Below are 21,828 nucleotides of genomic sequence, written 5' to 3' on the forward strand. Positions count from 1 at the left end.
CCCTTATTTTCGAGGCTGCTGGTCCCTTATTTTCAAATATGTAAGTTGACAGCTATGTCCAGAACAGGATACTGAACAACAGAGCTACAAAGTGTCCACCCCTGGGATTGGAGTGATTATGAAAGGGTCTTTTTTAAACTTTTCAGATTTCACCTGCACATTTACTTTGGAAAGTGAGTGTGTTAGCAGTGAAGGAGGGCGACATTGTATGGACCATGCTGATTAGATTGAGACAGAGGCAACTTCAATTACACGTTGCACCTTGGCATTGGACAAGCCCAGACTTGGGTGGAAAGATTGCACAGAGCAACTCAGAATTTTTTTTTTTTTAATTCAAGATGAACCTTGAGACCTCTGCACACACCTAATAAATAGCATCTTTGCATTTCGCGGAATTAAAATCCATATCCTCCCTTCTCAGATGTATGGAATCCTAAAATAAATACAATATATATCATATAACATACGTACAACTCCCAAAATAACTGTCATAACGTTTTCTTCAACGTATAAACCACCAAACCTGAAAACACCTGCTGTATCTGCAACAAATCTGCACCAGCCAGGGTGTCGTCAGGTGTCGTACGTATTACACCAATTCTTAAAGTTCTGCAGTGGTTGTCTTTGTGCTTCCAAGCCTAATTCTAGTGCTTACAGGGACATATAAAGCCCCAAACAACTTAGACCCCAAATATCTCAAAGAATGCTTCCTCCTACATTGCAACATGGTGATTCTACCACCTTGTGTAAGGCAGGACCTTCTTTGTGGTGGCCCTCAATGTTGTGGAATGTGCTCTCTAAGGTGTGTCTCGTCCTGTCACTAAATATGTTTTGTTGGCAGACCAAGATGCACCTTTTTGCACAGACTTTGGGTGGTAGAGTATGAGTTGAGAGCATCACTCCCTCTGAAATGTGGCTGCTTGTTTGGTTTGTTGCATGATATGGTGTTACCAGGGCTTATTTTCATCTGGAAATCACCGGAACTCAGTTCTGGCATCTATCAGGTGGGCGCCATTTCCATTCTAAGTGAACGAGGGAGGTGTTCTGGCACCTCTTTTTCTATAAAAATAGTACTGGGTGTAAATGATCATTTAGAGTTGTTGTGCACTATGTGGCTTACTTGCATTAGCCAGGCACAGGCAAACTCAGCCCTTCAGATGTTTTGGGACTACAACTCCCATCATCCCTAGCTAACAGGAAAAGTGGTCAGGGATGATGGGAATTGTAGTCTCAAAACATCTGGAGGGCCAAGTTTGCCTATGCCTGATATTAGCTGTATGTAACTCAACTGGGAATGCGGGTGGCACTGTGGGTTAAACCACAGAGCCTAGGGCTTGCTGATCAGAAGGTTGGCGGTTCAAATCCCCGTGACAGGGTGAGCTCCCGTTTCTTGGTCCCAGCTCCTGCCAACCTAGCAGTTTGAAAGCACGAAGTGCAAGTAGATAAATAGGTACTGCTCCGGCGGGAAGGTAAACGGTGTTTCCGTGCGCTGCTCTGGTTTGCCAGAAACGGCTTAGTCATGCTGGCCACATGACCCGGAAGCTGTATGCTGGCTCCCTCGGCCAATAAAGCGAGATGAGCACCGCAACCCCAGAGTCGGCCACGACTGGACCTAATGGTCAGGGGTCCCTTTACCTTTAACCCAATTTGAGACTGCATGGTAAAGAGCAGGTTATAAATACAAAGGGAGCTATGAACTACCAAATGTTGGGAGAGCACTAACTGTTGATTACCAACATTTGTACTCCAGTGTGTGAATGATGTGTAATGAATATATATTTTAAGCAATCGTTAATTAATTATTTGTTTGATTGGATTTATCTCATTTCTATGCCGCTTTTCATTCCAATGAATCTCAAAGTAAACCATAAATAACAATAACATAATAAAACATAAAGAACAAATATAGCATGAATCATATAAAGTAATTAACAACTCATCAATGAAACAATCACAATTTATAAAACCCTATTAACAAAACGGCAACTTAAAAAATAAGCTATACATCACAATTGCAGCAAAGGTTATACGGTTAACAAATCAGTGTGGCATTTATAATCTATAAAACAATATTAACGTGAGCAGAAGAGCAACTAAAAAAATTAGCTAAGCACTGTTAAGTTCATACACATGTTCACAACTAATGAGATAGAATAAAGTACTAGAGAGTAACTAGCAACTAGTGAGATAGAATAGTTTTTTTTAACAGCAAAAACAGCAGAGCTGTGGCAAGATGTCGTTTCTTGTTTCGTGTGCACAGTTGAATGGGCTAGGAATAAATAAGGAAACAGAGAAGACTAGTGTATGCTAAAGCAGGATTGGAAGAGCAGAAGAGGAGGAGTTCAAGCCTCCTCCCACTTCCTAGCTGGGTTATTCTGGGTCACCTCTGGTGCTGTTTTGTAATAAGCAAACTCTTTTTTCTTTTTCATGAAGGCTGCAGCAGGCCCACTCAGGGAAGCTGTGTGGGAGAAGCTGCAGCACCCGTTAGCAGACAAGCTGATTTCTTTTCCCTTTTAAAAATCTTTCACAGCTTTGGGAAATAACCCTTTCTAACCTCCCAGAAGAAAAGAAAACGGAGAACTTTGGAATTCCAGGTACGTAAGAGTCCCAGCGTGATATGCCAAAGTGTTTTCTGCAGGAAGTTGAGTGGGAGGGAGGCAGAGATGCCTTCATGAGTGCATGGTGCCTTGATAAAAATAACTGACGGCAACAGCTTGCTCATCGGTTCTCCTGCACTTTTAGTAAGGTTCGATTTACCCACATCTATTTCAAAATGTGTAGCTCTATTGGCGGAGAGACGCAGCGCCAGCTCCAGGATTTTGGCAACCCACAGACTTGGAATTTTCAATGAGCTTCCTTAACTGTAAAAAAGGCAAGCATGGAAGCCATGCATTATCTCACATAAAAAGGTAAAGGGACCCCTGACCATTAGCTCCAGTCGTGGTCGACTCTGGCGTTGCGGAGCTCATCTCGCTTTATTGGTCGAGGGAGCCGGCGTACAGCTTCCAGGTCATGTGGCCAGCATGACTAAGCCGCTTCTGGCAAAACCAGAGCAGCACACGGAAATGCCGTTTACCTTTCCGCTGGAGCGGTACCTATTTATCCACTTGCACTTTGACATGCTTTCGAACTGCTAGGTTGGCAGGAGCAGGGACCAAGCAACGGGAGCTCATCCCATCGCAGGGATTCGAACTGCCGACCTTCTGATTGGAAAGCCCTAGGCTCTGTGGTTTAACCCACAGAGCCACCAGCGTCCCTTATTATCTCACATAGATCCTGACATTTTTGGGAACTCTTCTGCAAAGCGAAAATTATATCACTGTTGAGGTGGAGCAAATGCCCAGACTTGCCACCCTCTGGAGCTAGATCTGGACTGTACCCCCTGCCCTGGCCCCAGACTTAACTTTTCGCCACACAATGAAGCATTCTCTAATAATAAGAGTAGCTGGGGGCTTTTGCAACAGCATCTGACGCACCATCTTTCCCAGCTAGGGGTCCCATTTTCCTCATTGCATGTTAGTACTACCCATTTTAAGGTTGGTGGAAGGGCGCCAGTATACTTCCCAAAATCAATGTGCAAACACATGGGTAGGCAAACTAAGGCCCGGGGGCCGAATCCGGCCCAATCACCTTCTAAATCCGGCCCTCAGATGGTCCGGGAATCAGCATGTTTTTACATGAGTAGAATGTGGCATTTTATTTAAAATGCATCTCTGGGTTATTTTGGGGGCCTGCCTGGTGTTTTTACATGAGTAGAATGTGTGATTTTATTTAAAATGCATCTCTGGGTTATTTGTGGGGCATAGGAATGCGTTCATTTTTTTCCTTCAAAATATAGTCCAGCCTCCCACAAGGTCTGAGGGACAGTGGACCGGCCCACTGCTGAAAAAGTTTGCTGACCCCTGTGCAAAGACATAAGGAATTCTGAACACTATGGAGAAACCCCAAGAAATGTGGTTTGGTGACTGTTAACTGTGTGAGAAAATACCATGTCTGCGAAGAGATTAAAATTATCACAAGGACATCATGGGACCAGCACAAGCAAGATATTGGGTTATTCATTAACTGCTGTTCCATTGTTGCCATGAACAAACTGCAAAGATAAATAATTCGATTCTGCTCTTTAGCCTCTCTGACTTCTTTAATACACACACACACACACACAACACACAGACAGAGTGGTACCTCTGGTTGCTAACGGGATCTGTTCTGGAGGCCCGTTTGCAACATGAAAAGAACGCAACCTGCAGCAGCGCGTCTGCGCATGTGTGGGTTGCGATTCGCCACTTCTGTGCATGCGCGTGGCATCATTTTGCGCTTCTGTGAATGTGTGAGTGGCGAAACCCGGAAGTAACCCTTTCTGGTACTTCCGGGTCGCTGCCGGACGTAACCTGAAAGAACGTAACATGAAGCGGATGTAACATGAGGTATTACTGTATTTACTTTCACGTAACAGCTACACAATTACAGAAAATCAAAATGAAAAATGAAACAACTACCATCAGAGAGTCATCCCCAAGTACACCAACAGAGCTTTGCTGAAGTGTATATGCTAAAACCATCACAATCTTAACATGAAATGATGCATAGGAACATCCATTGTTGGCCAAAAAGAAAAAGATAGATTGCATCAGCAGCAATTCTGGTATGCAGGGTTTTGTACAAAGGCATGAGGAAAGGAGAAAAAAATAGTGATTAAAATATGTGCTTCATGAATGCCAAACTGCGCTAAAGACCATAGGCACTGTTCTACCATATGCCTCATGGTTTGCATAATCAATAAAGTCACCCCAGATTGCATAACAATTGTCGTGTTTCCCCTGGCCTTTTGCTACCCTTGGTATGATTTAGGCTGTAAGTACTTGGCAGTAACCCCCACTGAATTCAGCAGTACATTTTTCCAGTCTTAGGATTGCCGCTCACTTTATGCACATTGGTAGGTCTTCCAGTCACATTTTGACCCTCCTTCCTTGCATTTCTAGCCAACAGAAACAATTCCCAAGGGTCCCCAAACCTGTGTGGAAAAACAGGTCCTAAATTCAGACTGTATTAATTGACTCCAATGAGCATATGGATAGTGACCAAAAAGCCAGAACCACACCAAAAGAAAGTGAATTAGAAATTTATCTGCAAACAAGTGACAAATGGTGAAAAATAATAAATATGCATTTAAAATAGTAATTGATATAGAAGTAATAGAATTGTATAACACAAATTACATGAATAAATGAAACCATTATGAGTCTATTATAAGCACTAGATAGAAAAATATATAGCTATTTGCATTAGCTGCGTAAGGTATATAAGAAAGCAATTATTTTCCTAGCATCCTCCCTCCAGTCCAGGTAATTAAAGAGCAAAAGTACCAAGGAAAAAATCATGATACGATAAAGGCATTCTTATATTCTAAAACAACATAGGAAAGATTTTAAAGTAAAATCTTAGGGCTTTGTGGAATAATGAATTCAAAGGTCCATATCACTCCAGTGGGGTTTCCATTGGAAGATTCCTGAGCAAAAACAACCCATTAGGATTAGGAAAAATAAAAAAGGGGGAAAGAAACAAGCATAAGAAAAATCTAGGATTTTTGTGTGATAGGAAGAATGATTCATGCGTTCAAGGATATTTTTCTGCTCCTCCAGCCTTTGACTTAGGCATATGATCATCATCATGGCTTCCTGAAACCAAACATTGGTTCATACAATAAGTGGAACTGTTCCTTCCATATAGGACCCCAGAACCCAGATAATAAGTTTAAAGAAGACCTAATTAACAAAGGTTGCAAGAGACAACAAAGGGGAGATGGGGGAAGCCTCATTCCGTGAACGTGAACACTTTTCCATTCACAGAAAGAGATTTAAGGTGCAAACCACTAAGATTTCTTTAAGAAAAGTTAAAAGCACAGTGCCAAGAAAATCATTGTGCCATTTATGGTGGCAGTAGTTAAAAATCAGCAATTTCTCTTGGAATCTGTGAGTTGATCTTTTGAGAATTTTGATGTATCTGATATGTTTTTATCTGATTCTATGCATCACAGAGCACTTGCGCAGACTCCAACAACCACCTGCAGCAACTGTAGAGTATACAGACATATTTCTATTAAAATTTAGTTACATTAACCTTTATGCATCTTTAAAACTTTACAGATGGCTAATGAAGAAAAACCATGCCCTTGTGACATTGGAGACAAATTTGAATATGAAGGGCACGGGCAAGAAATTTCTGTTGGGCACATCAAGGCCTACATCAACAAGCCCTCCCACAGCACAGACAAAGCTGTGATTGTGATTCATGACATTTTTGGATGGCAGCTACCAAACACAAGATACATAGCAGATTTGCTCGCATCCCATGGATATACGTGAGAAATTGTCTCTATTTTTCTTAGTCTTATCTCTTTCAGTTGACATATTTCTGCATTATGAATTGTCAATGCAAAGTGCAAGCTGATGTAGTTGTTCAAAAATACTTTGCTTGACTAAACATTTTACCTTTAGCTGAAGTAGTAAATGTGTATTATTTATATCCAAGCCACTCTGGGCAGCTTACAGAATATATATAAAACATAATAAAGCACCAAACATTAAAAACTTCCCGATACAGGGCTGCCTTCAGAGGTCTTCCAAAAGTTATGTAGTTCTTAATCTCCTTGACATCTGAAGGGAGGGCGTTCCACAGGGAGGGTGCCACTACCGAGAAGGCCCTCTGCCTTCTGAGAAGGCTCTCTGTCCTATTCTGATTAATAGTATATGTTGGAGACCCACAAGAAATTGCAAGGGGAGCAAGTGAGAATACACATTGGGCCACCCTGATTTACAAATAAAAACAACCTGAAACCTATAATGGAAGAGTTCGCAGCACCACCACCACCAAAGGCACCAGCTTCTCTTGCTCTGCAGGACACATTCCAGTTTCTCCCTGCTTTCTGGTTACATCACACTGTTTCTCTTAAACTCTAACCTCCAATATTAAAAAACTTCCCTATACAGGGCTGCCTTCAGGTGCCTTCTAAAAATCAGATAGTTGTTTATTTCCTTGACATCTGGTGGCATGGTGTTCCATAGGGAGGGTGCCACTACTGAGAAGGCCCTCTGTCTGGTTCCCTGTAACCTCACTTCTCGCAGTGAGGGAATCGCCAGACGGCCCTCAGAGCTGGACCTCATTGTTCAGGCTGAACGATGGAGGTAGAGACGCTCCTTCAGGTATTCTGGGCTGAGGCTGTTTAGAGCTTTAAAGGTCAGCACCAACATTTTGAATTGTGCTCGGAAATGTACTGGGAGCCAATGAAGGTCTTTCAGGACCAGTGTCTCGGCGGCTACTCCAAGTCACCAGTCTAGCTGCCGCATTCTGGATTAGGTGCAGTTGCCTTCTGCCTGATTCCCTGTAATTTCACTTCTCGCAGTGAGGGAACAACCAAGAGGCCCTCAGATCTAGATATCAGTGTCCAGACTGGACAATAGAGAGGGAGATCCCCCTTCAGGTATACAAGGCTGAGGCTGTTTCGGGATTTAAAGGTGTATACCAACACGTTGAATTGTGCTCAGAAATGTGCTGGGAGCCAGTGCAGATCCTTTAGGAACAGTGTTATATGGGCACAGTGGCTGTTCCCAGTCTAGCTGTCATATTCTGGATTAGTTGTATTTATACTAGTGCTGTGATATTTGAAAAATGAACTTAAATTTATTTTCTATGCAGAGCAATTTGTCCAGACTTTTATAAGGGACAAGAAGCTTGGAAGCTATCTAATGATTGGTCTGCATTCGATGACTGGCTAAAAACACGAGATTCCAAGAATATCAACAAGTAAGGGCTTAAGTTACCGTAATTTCTTTTTTCCTTAAAAAATGTTTAGGGGTACTCTCATTTTCCAACTCATATTGAAATACTGCCCCTCAATGTGGCCAAACTTAGATTTTTGAGGCTGATGATATGATTGATCAGATTAAACTGTACACGTGGAGAGAGGATTTGCAGATTTTGGCCTCTGATAAAACTGTTCGGCACCATTGGCTATATTATCATTTATGGTGGGAATGTAAATTAGGGCAAGATTTTTTGGGTTTTAGCCCTAATATTCTTTACTTGGAGCTTGTTATTTTTTTACCCATATGCAACTGTTCTCATTATTTTATTCTTTATCCGCTTTTAATTCTCATCTGTTCTCATAACAGTTTTCTCTGTTTTATATACATTATAAAATGAGATTTAAAGATCTATAGAAAAAAACATTGGCCATGGAATTATCCTCTACCAACCTCTTGGGTTGAGAGTGTTTAAAGGACACTAATCTGTGCTTGTTTTTCCCATGTTCATTGGCTTGCAAAGGTGTCACAACGTTGCACCATTTCCCATGCTGTTTTGCATCTTCACAAAACCACTGCGTGGGACCATCTGTAGATTTGGAATAAAAGTATAGCACCCAGCTTTGTCTTTCCATTCCATCAAATCATTGAATGGCAGTTGGATCCTGAGCTACACAGCTGGATTCTGAAATGATACTTTTTTCAAGTGATTGTGAGAACTTATGGGGTATGGCGATTGCCGGAGTCTTGTTTCTTTTGGATGAAGAGAGAGTCCTAAAGTCCTAAAGGAGCTTTGCAATATCTGACTTCATTAAAAAAATATTGACTGTAGGTGGAGACCAAGAGTTTAAACATTACAGAAAGCAAACCTCTGCCCCAAATCAGATGTCGAAAGAAGCACCCTCTACACATACAAAAAAAAAGAGCTTTCAAAAGGGCAAAGCTTACCCTTTGCCACTTTCTCTGTTCCGTTAAAAAACTGCAGTTTACCTCGACGTTGGAGGATTCCAACATGGCGACGAAGGTAGTTACCAAGTAGTTTCGCTTACCCTGCAGTTTACCTCACAAAGAGGATAAGGAAGAAACAAATGCCTTTTGCCAATATTATTCTCACTTTCTAAATGTGTCTGCAGCCATTTTTTAAGCCTGTGGGCAAATTAACTATAATTTCCCTAACAAAAGACTTTACTGGCAAATTTGCCACTACTTACTAATGAAGTTGGGCTGCGGGTGGCGCTGTGGGTAAAACCTCAGTGCCTAGGACTTGCCGATCGTATGGTCGGCGGTTCGAATCCCTGCGGCGGGGTGAGCGCCCGTCTTTCGGTCCCAGCTCCTGCCCACCTAGCAGTTCGAAAGCACCCCTAAGTGCAAGTAGATAAATAGGGACCGCTTTATAGTGGGAAGGTAAACGGCGTTTCCGTGTGCTGCGCTGGTGCTGGCTCGCCAGAGCAGCTTGTCACGCTGGCCACGTGACCCGGAAGTGCCTCCGGACAGCGCTGGCCCCCGGCCTCTTAAGTGAGATGGGCGCACAACCCTAGAGTCGGACATGGCTGGCCCGTACGGGCAGGGGTACCTTTACCTTTACTAATGAAGTTTGCAGCAGTCCTTTGGTCCCATTAAGACTTTTTTTGTTTATACCCTTAAATTCTCAACATTGTGCAAATTTGTGAGGGCCCCTTATGAGGGTGTCTTTTCACTGGTGCTTTTTTGTTCACTTATATTTCTGTGCTTTAGGGAAACGGATGTTGTCTTGCAGTATCTGAAGGAACAATGTAATGCAAAGAAGATAGGTGTCATTGGATTTTGTTGGGGTGGAGCTGCAGTACATCATCTGATGTTGAAATATTCTATCTTTAAGGCGGGCGTATCCATCTATGGTATGTGTAGCTACAATAAGAATATTGATATCACTGTGTGCGTTAGAAATAATGGCCAGAATATGCTTTTCTTTGCAGCACAATGTTTTTGACACTTGCACCAGGTTTTAGAAAATATATCCCTGTTATACTTTGCACAGAAGCTGTTCACATGCAACTCGTATCACTTAATCTGTACTTCCTCATTTGAAATAGTTATGCCTGGTTTTTCATCACCACTCTAAACTTATTCTAGGCTAGCTTAGTGATTCCTTTTTTCCTTTCACTCCACCCTAAAGCAAATCTTTTAGAAGGAGGTTTTATTGGAATATAGCTGCCAGAACAATTGAAGGAACCACAGACCTCTGATTATTATAAGATCCTATTATTTTTCTCTGAATTTACATTCATTCAGTACCTGAAAGGCACCAGAAATCATTTTTGTCTTTTCTTTTGCTCCATATGTGCTGTTAAATGACTGGAATTTTAAGCTATTTTAATCATTCTGAGGATCCCAAGAGATATTTTGGGCATATCCAAGAGCCTGTTTGCTTGGATGAACCTTCTATGTTTAGAGGCAGCACGCCGCTGAATAACAATTGCATGGGAGCAACAATCAAAGATGGATATTACTTCCATGTTCTGCAGATGAGCTTTCCAGAGGCACCTGACTGGCTACCTTAAAAAACCAGAATGTTGAACCAGATAGGCTGTTGTTTGATTCAATAGGACTTTCCTTTAATGGACACTCGTCCATTAGAGCATGTGTCAATATTAGGAGCCTATTATTTTGTATAGCTCACCACATATAAACTGGTGCTTAATGTCAGGCTTTGCATGAGCACCAATATGAAAGGATGCATTTTACTAACTTAACCAGATCAAAATATTTCATGGGATGTTGACTTGAAATTTACCTGCAAGTCAAACTTGTCAACATCAATATGACTTTGACCAGTCCTTTTGCTCTTCAAGTCCTTGTCTATATGGGATTCACTTTAAGGAGACAAATATGCCATTGCTCATCCCTGATTTTGAACCTTTGGCAAAATAAAAATATATGAAAGGATTTGCATGCAAAATGTTAAATATTGCACTCTTACTGAAAGTGTTTGGCATGCTTCGTTTTAATGTAACTTTTATTGTTGAATGCATTCTAGGAGTGATCAAATTTACAGAGGACAGTTGCAACCTGATGAACCCCACCTTTTTCATTTTTGCAGAGAAAGATGAAGTAATTCCTCTTGACCAAGTAAGGCATTATTTCAAAAACTGAGTTCCTGAATCAGGAGCAATGTTCCTGGTGTATAAATTTTGCTGAAGAAAATGCTTTTTGGGAGGTGGGGAATGGCTTACAATTATCCAAAATCCGGAGTATGTTGCCTATTCTGGCTGGCTGAGTTGATATTTCTCTTGGAGATCTGAAGGTCATACATTTATACCATTTTCTTTGTCTCTGTTCCAAGATGTGACAAGTGAACTCATAAAGAAATTATTTCAGTACCAGTAATGTGAGGGTATTTTTGTTGTTGTTGCAGGTCACTGCCCTTGAACAGAAGCTGAAACAGCAATGCAAAGTTGATCATGAAGTGAAAATATATCCTGGACAAACTCATGGTTTTGTACATCGTAAAAGGGAAGATATTAACCCTCAAGACAGACCTTACATTGAAGAAGCAAGGAAGGACATGCTGAATTGGCTGAGTAGATACATCTAACTGTCTATTCATCCAAAAACGCATCATGGAAAAATTAGTGACAAGGATATGCTTTTAAAATTTCCAGAAGGAAACATTTGTAACATTTAACATTAAAATATACCACAGACTTAATCTATTTGCCCCAAAACATCCTTCCTCATGCACACAAAAGCGCAGACAGACCCATCTGCTGGTGGTGATAGCAACAGCTACCTGACTTTGCTCCATTCAGCAACCTGTGCCTGAGCAGTTCACTACTCACTAATCCTCTCCCTTAGGCACTAGGATGCTCAGCTGGTGAACCTCAGGGCAGGAGTAGACTTCAGTGTGTCTGCTGCACTACCCATCTCTCAGCCAGCCAAAGATGAACAACATTTCGCCTGTTGTTTTGCCTCTTCCAGGGCCTAATTCACCATCACCACTCAACCAAGCCATTGTATATTTAGCTAGTTAGGGAGGTATCATGAGCTGAGCTACTGCCACTGCTTACAAGTAGACCATGCCCAAGTAGCTATTGCAAATGGCAGGTCCTGGTCTTCCCCTACCAGAGTACAGTGCGTTAACCACAATCTACTCATGGGCAAAACCAATTGAATCAACCAATAAATAAAGTGACCGAGTAATTGGTTAGGGGCAGAAACGCTCTTTTCTTTTCCTTGGTAACATAGTCCTGAAACATAAAGAAATAACGTTTGGTCTAAATTTTCTATGCTGATTCCTCTATTCAATAAAGTTTTAAATTGAATTGCATCATATTTATATTCATTGGGTGCCTAAGGGAATATGTCCATTAGCCGTGGTTAGCAATTCGGGAGAAACTCAGTTCGGTACATATTTTCCTGCAAATTTATCTGATTTATACTTCCCAAAGCAAGATGTGAACCAAATTGCAGCTACCCTTAGAAATTTGCTTCTCCAAATTTTTGCAGTGCGCTTCTGAATAAAGAATTGGGTGACCATCTGTCATGGATGCTTTAGATGAGATTCCTGCATTGCAGGGGTTTGGACTAGATGACTCTTGGGTCCCTTCCAACTCTTTGATTCTTCAGTTCGAAAAGGTGTATATGATGCATACATTAGGGGGAAATGTATATAAAGTGTACAGGCTGAGACCAATTCACATGGGGGTTCCATTCTCAGACCCCACACGAAACAGTGGAGCTTTCATAAGTGCACCCCATTCCGTTCTATCTCCATTCCACCCTCTTCCAGGTGCAAAAGGACCAGCACGTCAGTGATCGTGCATGATTTGGATATGCCTAAAATGGTCGCCACCTGTATATAAAAATGAATACAGTAGTACCTCAGGTTAAGAACTTAATTCATTCTGGAGGTCCGTTCTTAACCTGAAACTGTTCTTAACCTGAGGTACCACTTTAGCTAATGGGGCTGCCGCGCCACCAAAGCATTATTTCTGTTTTCATCCTGAAGCAAAGTTCTTAACCCGAGGTACTATTTCTGGGTTAGCGGAGTCTGTAACCTGAAGCGTCTAACCTGAAGCGTCTGTAACCCGAGGTACCACTGTATAAGTGAAAAGGCGCATTATATTAGGGGAATTTGTTTGAATAAATATATCTTAGACAAAATTGCATACAAAATATGTTTATTAGGATAAAAGATCAAATGCTGATGAGTTTTCATGAAAACTTTCTTTAAAAAATGGGAGTTATGCAAATGAATGGAGATATATGCAAATAAACATATTATTTTTACTTTTGTTATTCAGTACTGCTATGCTGCAGTCTATATATATATGATGCAGAAATGTGACAAACAGAATTTAAAGCTATAAAAATGAAACACAGAAATTGATAGCTTTGCTCATCCTTAGCTGTGGTTAAGGAAGTTTGCACAAAAACCTCAGCACTACAAATATTGTGAGGTGAGGCTGATGAATAAACTTCCCTAGTTACACGTCTTTGGAACTTTTTGAAACCATATCTGGAGCCTTTTGTATAACTAGGAAAGATGCATTCTGGAAACTTGGTAGAATAAGAGATAGTCCCTTTCCTGTTTTGATTTTTACAGGCCTCTGGCAATACTCATAATTTTGGAAAACCTGGCACTGTTTCCCTTTGTCTTTCTAATCTGTAGCCGACCCTCTCTCCTAACTGCCACCTCATGGTACACCAATTAAATGAATGTCTACAATTTACCTCAGGCTATCTGGTGGCGGGTGTGTGTCTGTGTGTTTGTGTGAGGGAATCCGCGATTCAGCCATGAGCTAATCCAACAAGGGAAGTTTTATTTACCAAAAAAAAAAAAAAGAAGAAGAAGAAGAAGTTGGTGAAACAAAGTTGTATCAGGAGACATATTCTTTCAGGTAGAACTAAATTACTTAAACTAAATACAAGGATGTCTCAGGCTTAAACACGGTAGTACAGGCACAGCTTCTCTTTTTAACTCCCTTTACTCAAAATTAGTTGTTACTCTTCAGTTTCTGTTACTCCTTTCTATGTCCTTATGCTTAGTTTGGGCAGGTGCTTCAGGTTTTAACACGGTTTATTAATTGGGTTCGAGAACAGAGGGGTTTCTAGAATAGGCGGTGAAATGCTTGACTCGGTTTCTGCTGCTTCACTCTCGTTCCTTTACTTTGTTATTACAGTGGACTTCTTTTGACACGGCACGGCTTCCTTCACAGCTTAATACCGTTCACGAGTGAGGAGTACTTTTTGTCAAGTTACCCACTCTCTTAGCAAACCCACTCCTGAGGTATTCGGATGAGTATAACAGACCCAGAGGATCGCCTCACCCCTTGTTACCGGCATGGGAGTCTCCTTTACCTAGAAGAAATCTCCCCTCCTGACAGGAATGTGACCCAGATAGCTTGTATTCCCACAGGTTCTACCTCTCCTCAGACTCAGCCCACTAAGATGGCGCAACAGCACTTTCCCCCCTGGTGCTGTTGGGCCTGCCCTCACTTAAATACAGTGATACCTCGGGTTAAGTACTTAATTTGTTCTGGAGGTCCGTACTTAACCTGAAACTGTTCTTAACCTGAAGCACCACTTTAGCTAATGGGGCCTCCTGCTGCCACCGCACCGCCGGAGCCCGATTTCTGTTCTCATCCTGAAGCAAAGTTCTTAACCTGAAGCACTATTTCTGGCTTAGTGGAGTGTGTAACCTGAAGCGTATGTAACCTGAAGCATATGTAACCCGAGGTACCACTGTATAGTGCACCCACCTCACAGAACACGAATTCCCACAATCTACCTCAGATTGTCTTGTGGGCAGACTTGTGTCAGGGAAAACTTAATAATTTGGAGTCTCGGGCAGGATTTGTTCAAATAAACAATAAAGTTTTTATTTAGCAAAGGAAGTTTATGACACAAGTGGGTAAAACACAGGATACTATGGCAATCCTCACAGAACTTCTAGCCCAAATGGTTGCCATTAATTTGATTGGAATTAATTTTATAATGAAATGATTTTAGAATGTTTTATCATTTTACTGTTGTTAGCCGCTCTGAGCCCAGCTTCGGCTGGGGAGGACGGGATATAAATAAAATTTATTATTATTATTATTATTATTATTATTATTATTATTATTATTATTATTACTTCAGATTATAATGTGTTTCCTCAGTTGTTGCGCAGCTGTTACCGCTTAATACTTTCGTTCTTAAACAAGGTGGTACTTCCTGTCTGTTAGACAACCCTACTCCTGAGGTACTCCCAAGTAACAGACCCAAGGGATCTTTTCTTTTTGTAGAATAATCTCTCCCCTCCTGGCTGGAATGAGTCCTAAGTAGACTTTATCCTCACAGCTTCTACTTCTCCTGGCTCAGCCTCAGCCTCCCAGTTAATTACTGGCCTAATTACTCTTACAGGACACCACACACTGTCCTTCACACTAAGTTCAGAGTCTCCTTTCTCTAGCTTTTGATATATTCCTCAGAGTGGATGTTTCTACCCAGAACCAACTCTGTCTCCTCTCGCTTCCTGTCTCCCAATCTATTCTCCCAACCTCAATCCCAACGTACTCCCAAAACTATGAATTTTCTCTCCAAATCCTCTCCTTTTCAACTACCCCTCCTGCTGGAACCCCAGCCGATTATAAGCTGCTGTCCGCTAACCATTTGCTGGCAGGGAAAAAGAAAAAACCAACTTTTCTGGCACACCCTCCATTTAACTCCTGTCTGTATACCTTCCCCAGACACTCAACTTTCTATCTAAGCTGCAAGGCTCGTTCCTCTTGCTTATCAGTAGTCTCCTCAGCACGGATGTCCAACCCAAATCAGAACCGCTTCTCCCTCAGCCAAACCCAATGTTCACCCCGATCTCCCACCTCAAATCATATCACTCTCCCTCAGAAACGGCTCCTTTTATTCTCCATCCCAAAGTGCTGCTCCATCCAGCTTGGTAGCCAATCAGAGAGAGGCTGCAGCACTCTGGCGGAGTTTCTGAGGGACTAGCGTCTGCTGTCCGCATCCTGGACCTTTGGGGCTGAGTTAGCAGAGTTTTTCTGAGCTGGCAAAATGGTCCTTGCTTGATCTGGGTACAGTGGTACCTCAGGTTAAGTACTTAATTTGTTCCGGAGGTCCGTTCTTAACCTGAAACTGCCATTAGGATTGTGTCCCACACGATTTCTGTTCTCATCCTGAAGCAAAGTTCTTAACCCGAGGTACTATTTCTGGGTTAGCAGAGTCTGTAACCTGAAGCGTATGTAACCTGAAGCGTATGTAACCCGAGGAACCACTGTATTCTTGTGCCCTGAAGAAGCAAAGAAAAATGAAACCTACCCGTTCCCCTGAGAGGGCCAAGAGGATCAGTTCACAAAAAGGATTACAACTACATGAGAAGACTGAAACAGTGCAAATTCAGAGTGGCCCCCCTTCTCTGAGGCCTCGCCTTCTTCCTATTGTTGCTTTTTATAAGATCCGTAGCCCGGTTCCTTGGTATTGTGTATGTGTGACAGAGTATACCCCATCCTTTGCATATATGAATTAAGGTTTAGTCAGCCGAGGTCGGCTAATTCCTTCACTCCAATTTCTATTCCTCATTCCCAGAGTTACTTTTTTCATGAGGGAGAGAACCTTTCTGTAACATCTGGTTTGCAAATGAAAGCTTCAAATTTTGTTTGGCTGTTTATCCTGGCATCCTTGCATCCCCTTTTCACAAAGAACTCTGCGTTGTGCATTTCAAACTGGATCAACTTGGTGCACATATAATACAATAGTAATAGTAATAGTAGTAGTAGTAGCAGTAGTAGTAATAATAATAATAATAATAAAATTTATTATTTATACCCCACCCATCTGGCTGGGCTTCCCCAGCCACTCTGGGCGACTTCCAAAAAAATATTAAAATACCAATACATTAAAAACTTTCCTAAACAGGGCTGCCTTCAGATGTCTTCTAAAAGTCTGGTAGTTGTTGTTCTCTTTGACATCTGGTGGCAGGGGGTTCCACAGGGCAGGTGCCACTACCGAGAAGGCCCTCTGCCTGGTTCCCTGTAACTTGGCTTCTCGCAGTGAGGGAATTGCCAGAAGGCCCTTGGCGCTGGACCTCAGTGTCCGGGCAGAACGATGGAGGTGGAGACGCTCCTTCAGATACACTTGATTGAGGCCATTTAGGGCTTTAAAGGTCAGCACCAACACTTTAAATTGTGCTCGGAAACGTACTGGGAGCCAATGTAGGTCTTTCAAGACCAGTGTTATGTGGTCTCGGCGGCTGCTCCCAGTCACTAGTCTAGCTGCCGCGTTCTAGATTAGTTGTAGTTTCCGGGTCACCTTCAAAGGTAGCCCCACGTAGAGCGCATTGCAGTAGTCCAAGTGGGAGATAACCAGAGCATGCACCACTCTGGCGAGACAGTCCGCAGGCAGGTAGGGTCTCAGCCTGCATACCAGATGGAGCTGGTAAACAGCTGCCCTGGACACAGAATTGACCTGTGCCTCCATGGACAGCTGTGAGTCCAAAATGACTCCCAGGCTGCGCACCTGATCCTTCAGGGGCAGTTACCCCATTCAGGACCAGGGAGTCCTCCACACCTGCCCGCCTCCTGTCTAAGGTGGTTGTCTAAAGTTTGCAATCCACCTCCACCCCAAAATTTCTTTGGGGGTGTTGAAGAGCCGTGGTGACTAGCGGATGCTAGTCTGTATCACTTGAATTTGAAATAAGTGTTATGGTTTGCAGGGGGGTGAGGTAGGCTGTATGCGAGATCCTTCCATCCCTGGATCCAGCAAGTGTTAAAATGTAAGCCAGGCTAGCTTTCTGTGCTGATGGGGCATTAAAGGGAACGAAGGAAAGGGACTCTGTGCACGATTGCAAATGGGTGCCCCCTGCCCTCAACTCAGGGATAGTTAGAAGGACAAAGCCAGAGTTGAGAGCTTGCAGTGATGTGAACTGGAGACTAAGCATCAAACTGGGAACCAAGAGATACACAGCAATGTTTGATTTCTGTTTGAATCCAGGGTTGCAGCTATGTGTGACTTCGCTTGTCATCCAAATTTCAACAAATTAGTGCAGATTCTTTGCTACTTTCATACTGACCACTAGGTGGAGGTACGGCACAAATGCAGAGAGTTGTGATGATTAGGAAATAAAACTCTGCTGCTTATTATGGAGAAAGATACGGGGATAAAAAAACCAATGAAGCAAAATTCTAACTATCAGAAACATGTAAACGGTTTATCTCCAACAAAGGAGGATTAGTCCTTCCTGGAAGAACCAATTATTATGAGAGAAATTGCTGCAACGGGTACAACTGCGGAATTTTATAAATATTATTGGGATAGATTAATATAATACCAGAGGAGAATCAACGGGATAGTATTAAATAATGAATGTTTTAAGATCATGCAAAAATGGTATGGCTTGCGAGAAAGCCTAATGGCTGTCTCCAGCAACCAAGGGTAAATATTTAAAATATTGCGTTTTTAATATTCGGTTGGGAGCCACCCAGAGTGGCTGGGGAAACCCAGTCAGATGGGCAGGGTATGTATGTATGTATAATTATTATTATTATTATTATTATTATTATTATTATTATTACTACTATATTCGCCAAGGGTGACAGCAAACAGTTTGATATAAAGTGTGAAAAGCTACTAGTAAAGTGATAATGCTATGGCACCTAAGGGGACAAATTGGCCAAATATGATCTAAAAGAGGCAAAAGACACAGACTTTTTTGTGCTATTGGATGAGGCTGTTGAAACGGGCATAGCATGGCGAGTCTTCCCTAATTAAAAAGGTGTGAAATGAACAAGACACGGGAACCTGATGAATAAAATCCGAATGGCTCTTGCATTGGAGTGGCTGGAAGCTCTGTAGCTCCTGAAGGCTAAATCTGAAGTGCTGTCTGGACAGATTACTCGTGTTTCCAAAACTGCAAATGAGGCATTGAATTTAGGCTTTGCTAATCAGTTTGAACTATGATCCGAGGCAGTTTTAGGGGTGAGTTACCGGTTTGCCTGCACTGGGTGCTGAGCTGAGAGGGTGCCACAAACATGACTTGGAGTGGATGGCGAGAGGTGGAGGAAAGGGTGCCAAATTTTGGCCTTGCACAGGGCAGCGCTGAAATTAGAAAGCCCAAAGTCCTCCACTGCTATGTTTTCTGCAAATGGTGATAGAAGATATTAATCTAAAGCTGGAGGAGCATTTGCATGGTGTCAGAACACTGATGGACAAGATCCATTTGAACTTTATTACAGTTTTATATTACAAATTTATAAAGTCAGTCATTTATTACACCACTGAATTGAAAGCAAGCAAGTTGTGTGTGTATGTATATATATATATAAAGTTTTGACAAATAACTTATTAAAAACCAAACATAAATCAATTCACTTAATTCATCATGAAGTACATCAAGAGAAATGCCATTAGGAATGGTTTCCATAGCAATTTTCACAACTTTAGATTACACACAAATCGATGCACACAAAGCACTGAGTATTCTCAGCAGTTTTGAATATGTAATTATTACTAAGCCTCAGTCCTAAAATTCTGCCTGCACTGTTTGCATGTATGGATCCAAATGCCCTGTTTATAATTGCAAAAGAGAAGTTTGAAAAACTTGTTCCAATTAGACGTTTCCCTCTCAGATCACCAAAAAGTGCAAAAACCGAATGAGAAGTGAATAAAATGAGAATGGCAATTTTTTAAAAGCTGAGATGTTACAAAACCAACAAAGAGAAACACCAGTTTAATCCCTTAATGTATACATGGCACTTTTTCACCAAGCAATAGCAGAACCAGTCACTTAAAAACCACTATCCACATAAATGAAAACGGCTAAGTAATGAAAAGGAATAAACATTTCTGTGCTTATGGGCTCTGTTCAAAATGTTCAGCTACATCCTTCTTTTGTATTGATGCAGCAGAAGTACATTGTACTGGCTGGAGGAATGTAGAGCTGCACTTCCACTCGAGTCTTGATCGATCCCTTCTGCATTCATGTGATTTTAGCTATAACATAGCACCTATTTTGTGCATGTCTTTGGGGTGGGGGGCATCAGAACTTTTACCGAGTGCAAAATCCCTACCATGCAGGAAAACCAACCACTGGATAGGGGTGCCAGAAGCACAGCTCCACTCCATGTACAGAAAGGAAGTGCATTTTACTTTAAGGTTCTGTGGGAAAGGCGCAATTGTGCTCAACTTTTTGGTATTTAAATAATAATAAACGTGTAATATAAGGAACAATCACTTGTCTGTGCTGCAGGGCCACTAACCCAATGTCTCTGTGCGACAGGAACTTAAAAATTCTACTAGGGATGTGGGTTTGGCCTCTTCTCTTGTTACAAACCATTACACTAATTTAAATCATAATGCACCAAGAATGGATACTTGCACGTGTTCACAAGGCAGATACAGATAGTCCAAGCCACTTCAGGATTCCCCTGCATACTGATAAAATGCCGTTACACATATTTAATGGAAAGGCAGGGTACAATTTAAGTAAAATTTACTAAACAGTACCCTCATCTAAAACCCTTACACACTATTATTTTTAGTAAGGTGCATCCATGTGGGCACTCCTGTAGCTTGGAAGCTGTCCACAAAAGGAAGGGGTATGAAACAGGAAGAATGTTAAGGAAATATATGGGTCACAGTTTGCAAAGAGGAAGAGGAGGAGAAATAATAAGGTGGCTTTATATCTCATTTCAAGTACAGTAACCATATTCAATTGCTGTCTGGCCACTGATAAAAATGCAAAAAAATAATTATTATTTGTTACCGCTACACGCAAAGCATAAGGCTACATGCTACCCTAACTGAAGAATAACCGATAAGCTCATTTCCATTAAAAAAAACCCCAAAAAGGAATCTACAGATGACATAAAAAATCCCCATCTCCATACACTTACCACCTGAAAATATCCAGCATTAGACTTATGGCAAAGGCAACTCAAGTTTAGATTCAAAAGGGTATAAACTTACTGACTCACCAATCCTACTGTTTCTAGGCTGCACAAAGTTCAAATTGCTATGGGACTATGCCTCCTAATGCTTTGACTGAAAAGCTGGCTTTCATCATTTCATCTGGATACATCAGCATCCCTAATTTCGTACTTCATGAATTCAATTAACTTGTCTCCTTAAGCTGAAAACTTTTAAGGATTTGTTGCAGATGCATTTGTTGTCCATCCCTGAGTCTTTGCCTTCCAGCTTGTATCCATACTGGGGTTGGGGGAAGGTCTAAAACAAAGAGCCAGCACTATAGGTTTATACTCCCAGAATGATTTAGGGCCCCGACCGCGTAGGGTGTTTCTGATCATACAGGGAACAAGCTTCCTGCTTCTGAGCTCTCCCCAGCTCACTGATGGCAGAGGGCAGGGCTGCCAATCACACAAGGTGGGTACAATTTTGCATGAGTGAGGGGAGACAGCTTGCATAGGGCTATTGTTTCATTGTGCCTTATACCCAGACAAAAAGTTTATCTTACATAGGAGATATAATTCATTTATATTTTATAGCAGATTACCATTAGATGCCAACTTGTTTTTCTGTCCTTACGAACCACTACAGGTTTTGCAGCGTCAGATGCAGGCTGTTGAGACGTACATACAACTTGCACTTACATTCTATGTTCGTTTCCCCCCACCCCAAAGCTGGTTACACACACAGAGAGGGTTAAAGAATGACAAGCTATTTCTTTTCATCTGCTGTTTCCAGGATGTACTTTGAATACAACGAGTACAAAGCGTTTCAACGGAAAAAATGATTGGTAGCATCACTTCCACTTTTCAACGGCACAAATTTCACATTCATCTTTTCAGTCCTGTACATCAAAGTAGTCAATCACAGGCTCCTCTTTGAATCCTCTCTCTGTGCTGCTATTCCCGTGCCTGAAATTAAAACAGAATGGGGGGAAGGAGAAATAAAAATTTGATACTTTCAGGTAAAAATCAAATTTTGGGGTTCTCAGTAATGCAGGGCATTCTGGACTGACATAATAGCACCTTGGTCTTGGTCAGCAGGCACAGTCACCTTACAAATTACGTTAAAGGGGAGAGCTTCCCCT

General features: G+C 41.8%; 2 protein-coding genes across 4 annotated transcripts in view; one reads left to right on the forward strand and one right to left on the reverse strand.

The window, feature by feature from the left end:
* The first annotated feature begins 2,341 nt into the window (after positions 1 to 2,341).
* LOC114601028 (carboxymethylenebutenolidase homolog) lies at positions 2,342 to 12,108 on the forward strand. The gene is made up of 6 exons (XM_028737973.2): positions 2,342 to 2,594; positions 6,147 to 6,361; positions 7,696 to 7,803; positions 9,537 to 9,679; positions 10,819 to 10,910; positions 11,197 to 12,108. Exons 2-6 carry the CDS (start codon positions 6,147 to 6,149, stop codon positions 11,374 to 11,376), a joined length of 738 nt encoding a protein of 245 aa, XP_028593806.2. The 5' UTR covers positions 2,342 to 2,594; the 3' UTR covers positions 11,377 to 12,108.
* Positions 12,109 to 18,986: 6,878 nt separating this feature from the next.
* Positions 18,987 to 21,828, reverse strand: part of NFX1 (nuclear transcription factor, X-box binding 1) — a 35,541-nt gene continuing 32,699 nt past the window's right edge. For all 3 annotated transcript variants that reach the window (XM_077933375.1, XM_028737975.2, XM_077933376.1), the window contains one exon: positions 18,987 to 21,652. In XM_077933375.1, the coding sequence (XP_077789501.1) occupies positions 21,580 to 21,652 (73 nt within the window). In that variant the 3' untranslated portion in view covers positions 18,987 to 21,579. The remainder of the gene's footprint in view (positions 21,653 to 21,828) is intronic.

This window comes from Podarcis muralis, chromosome 8 (genome assembly GCF_964188315.1).
Source record: "Podarcis muralis chromosome 8, rPodMur119.hap1.1, whole genome shotgun sequence".
Lineage (NCBI taxonomy): Eukaryota > Metazoa > Chordata > Lepidosauria > Squamata > Lacertidae > Podarcis > Podarcis muralis.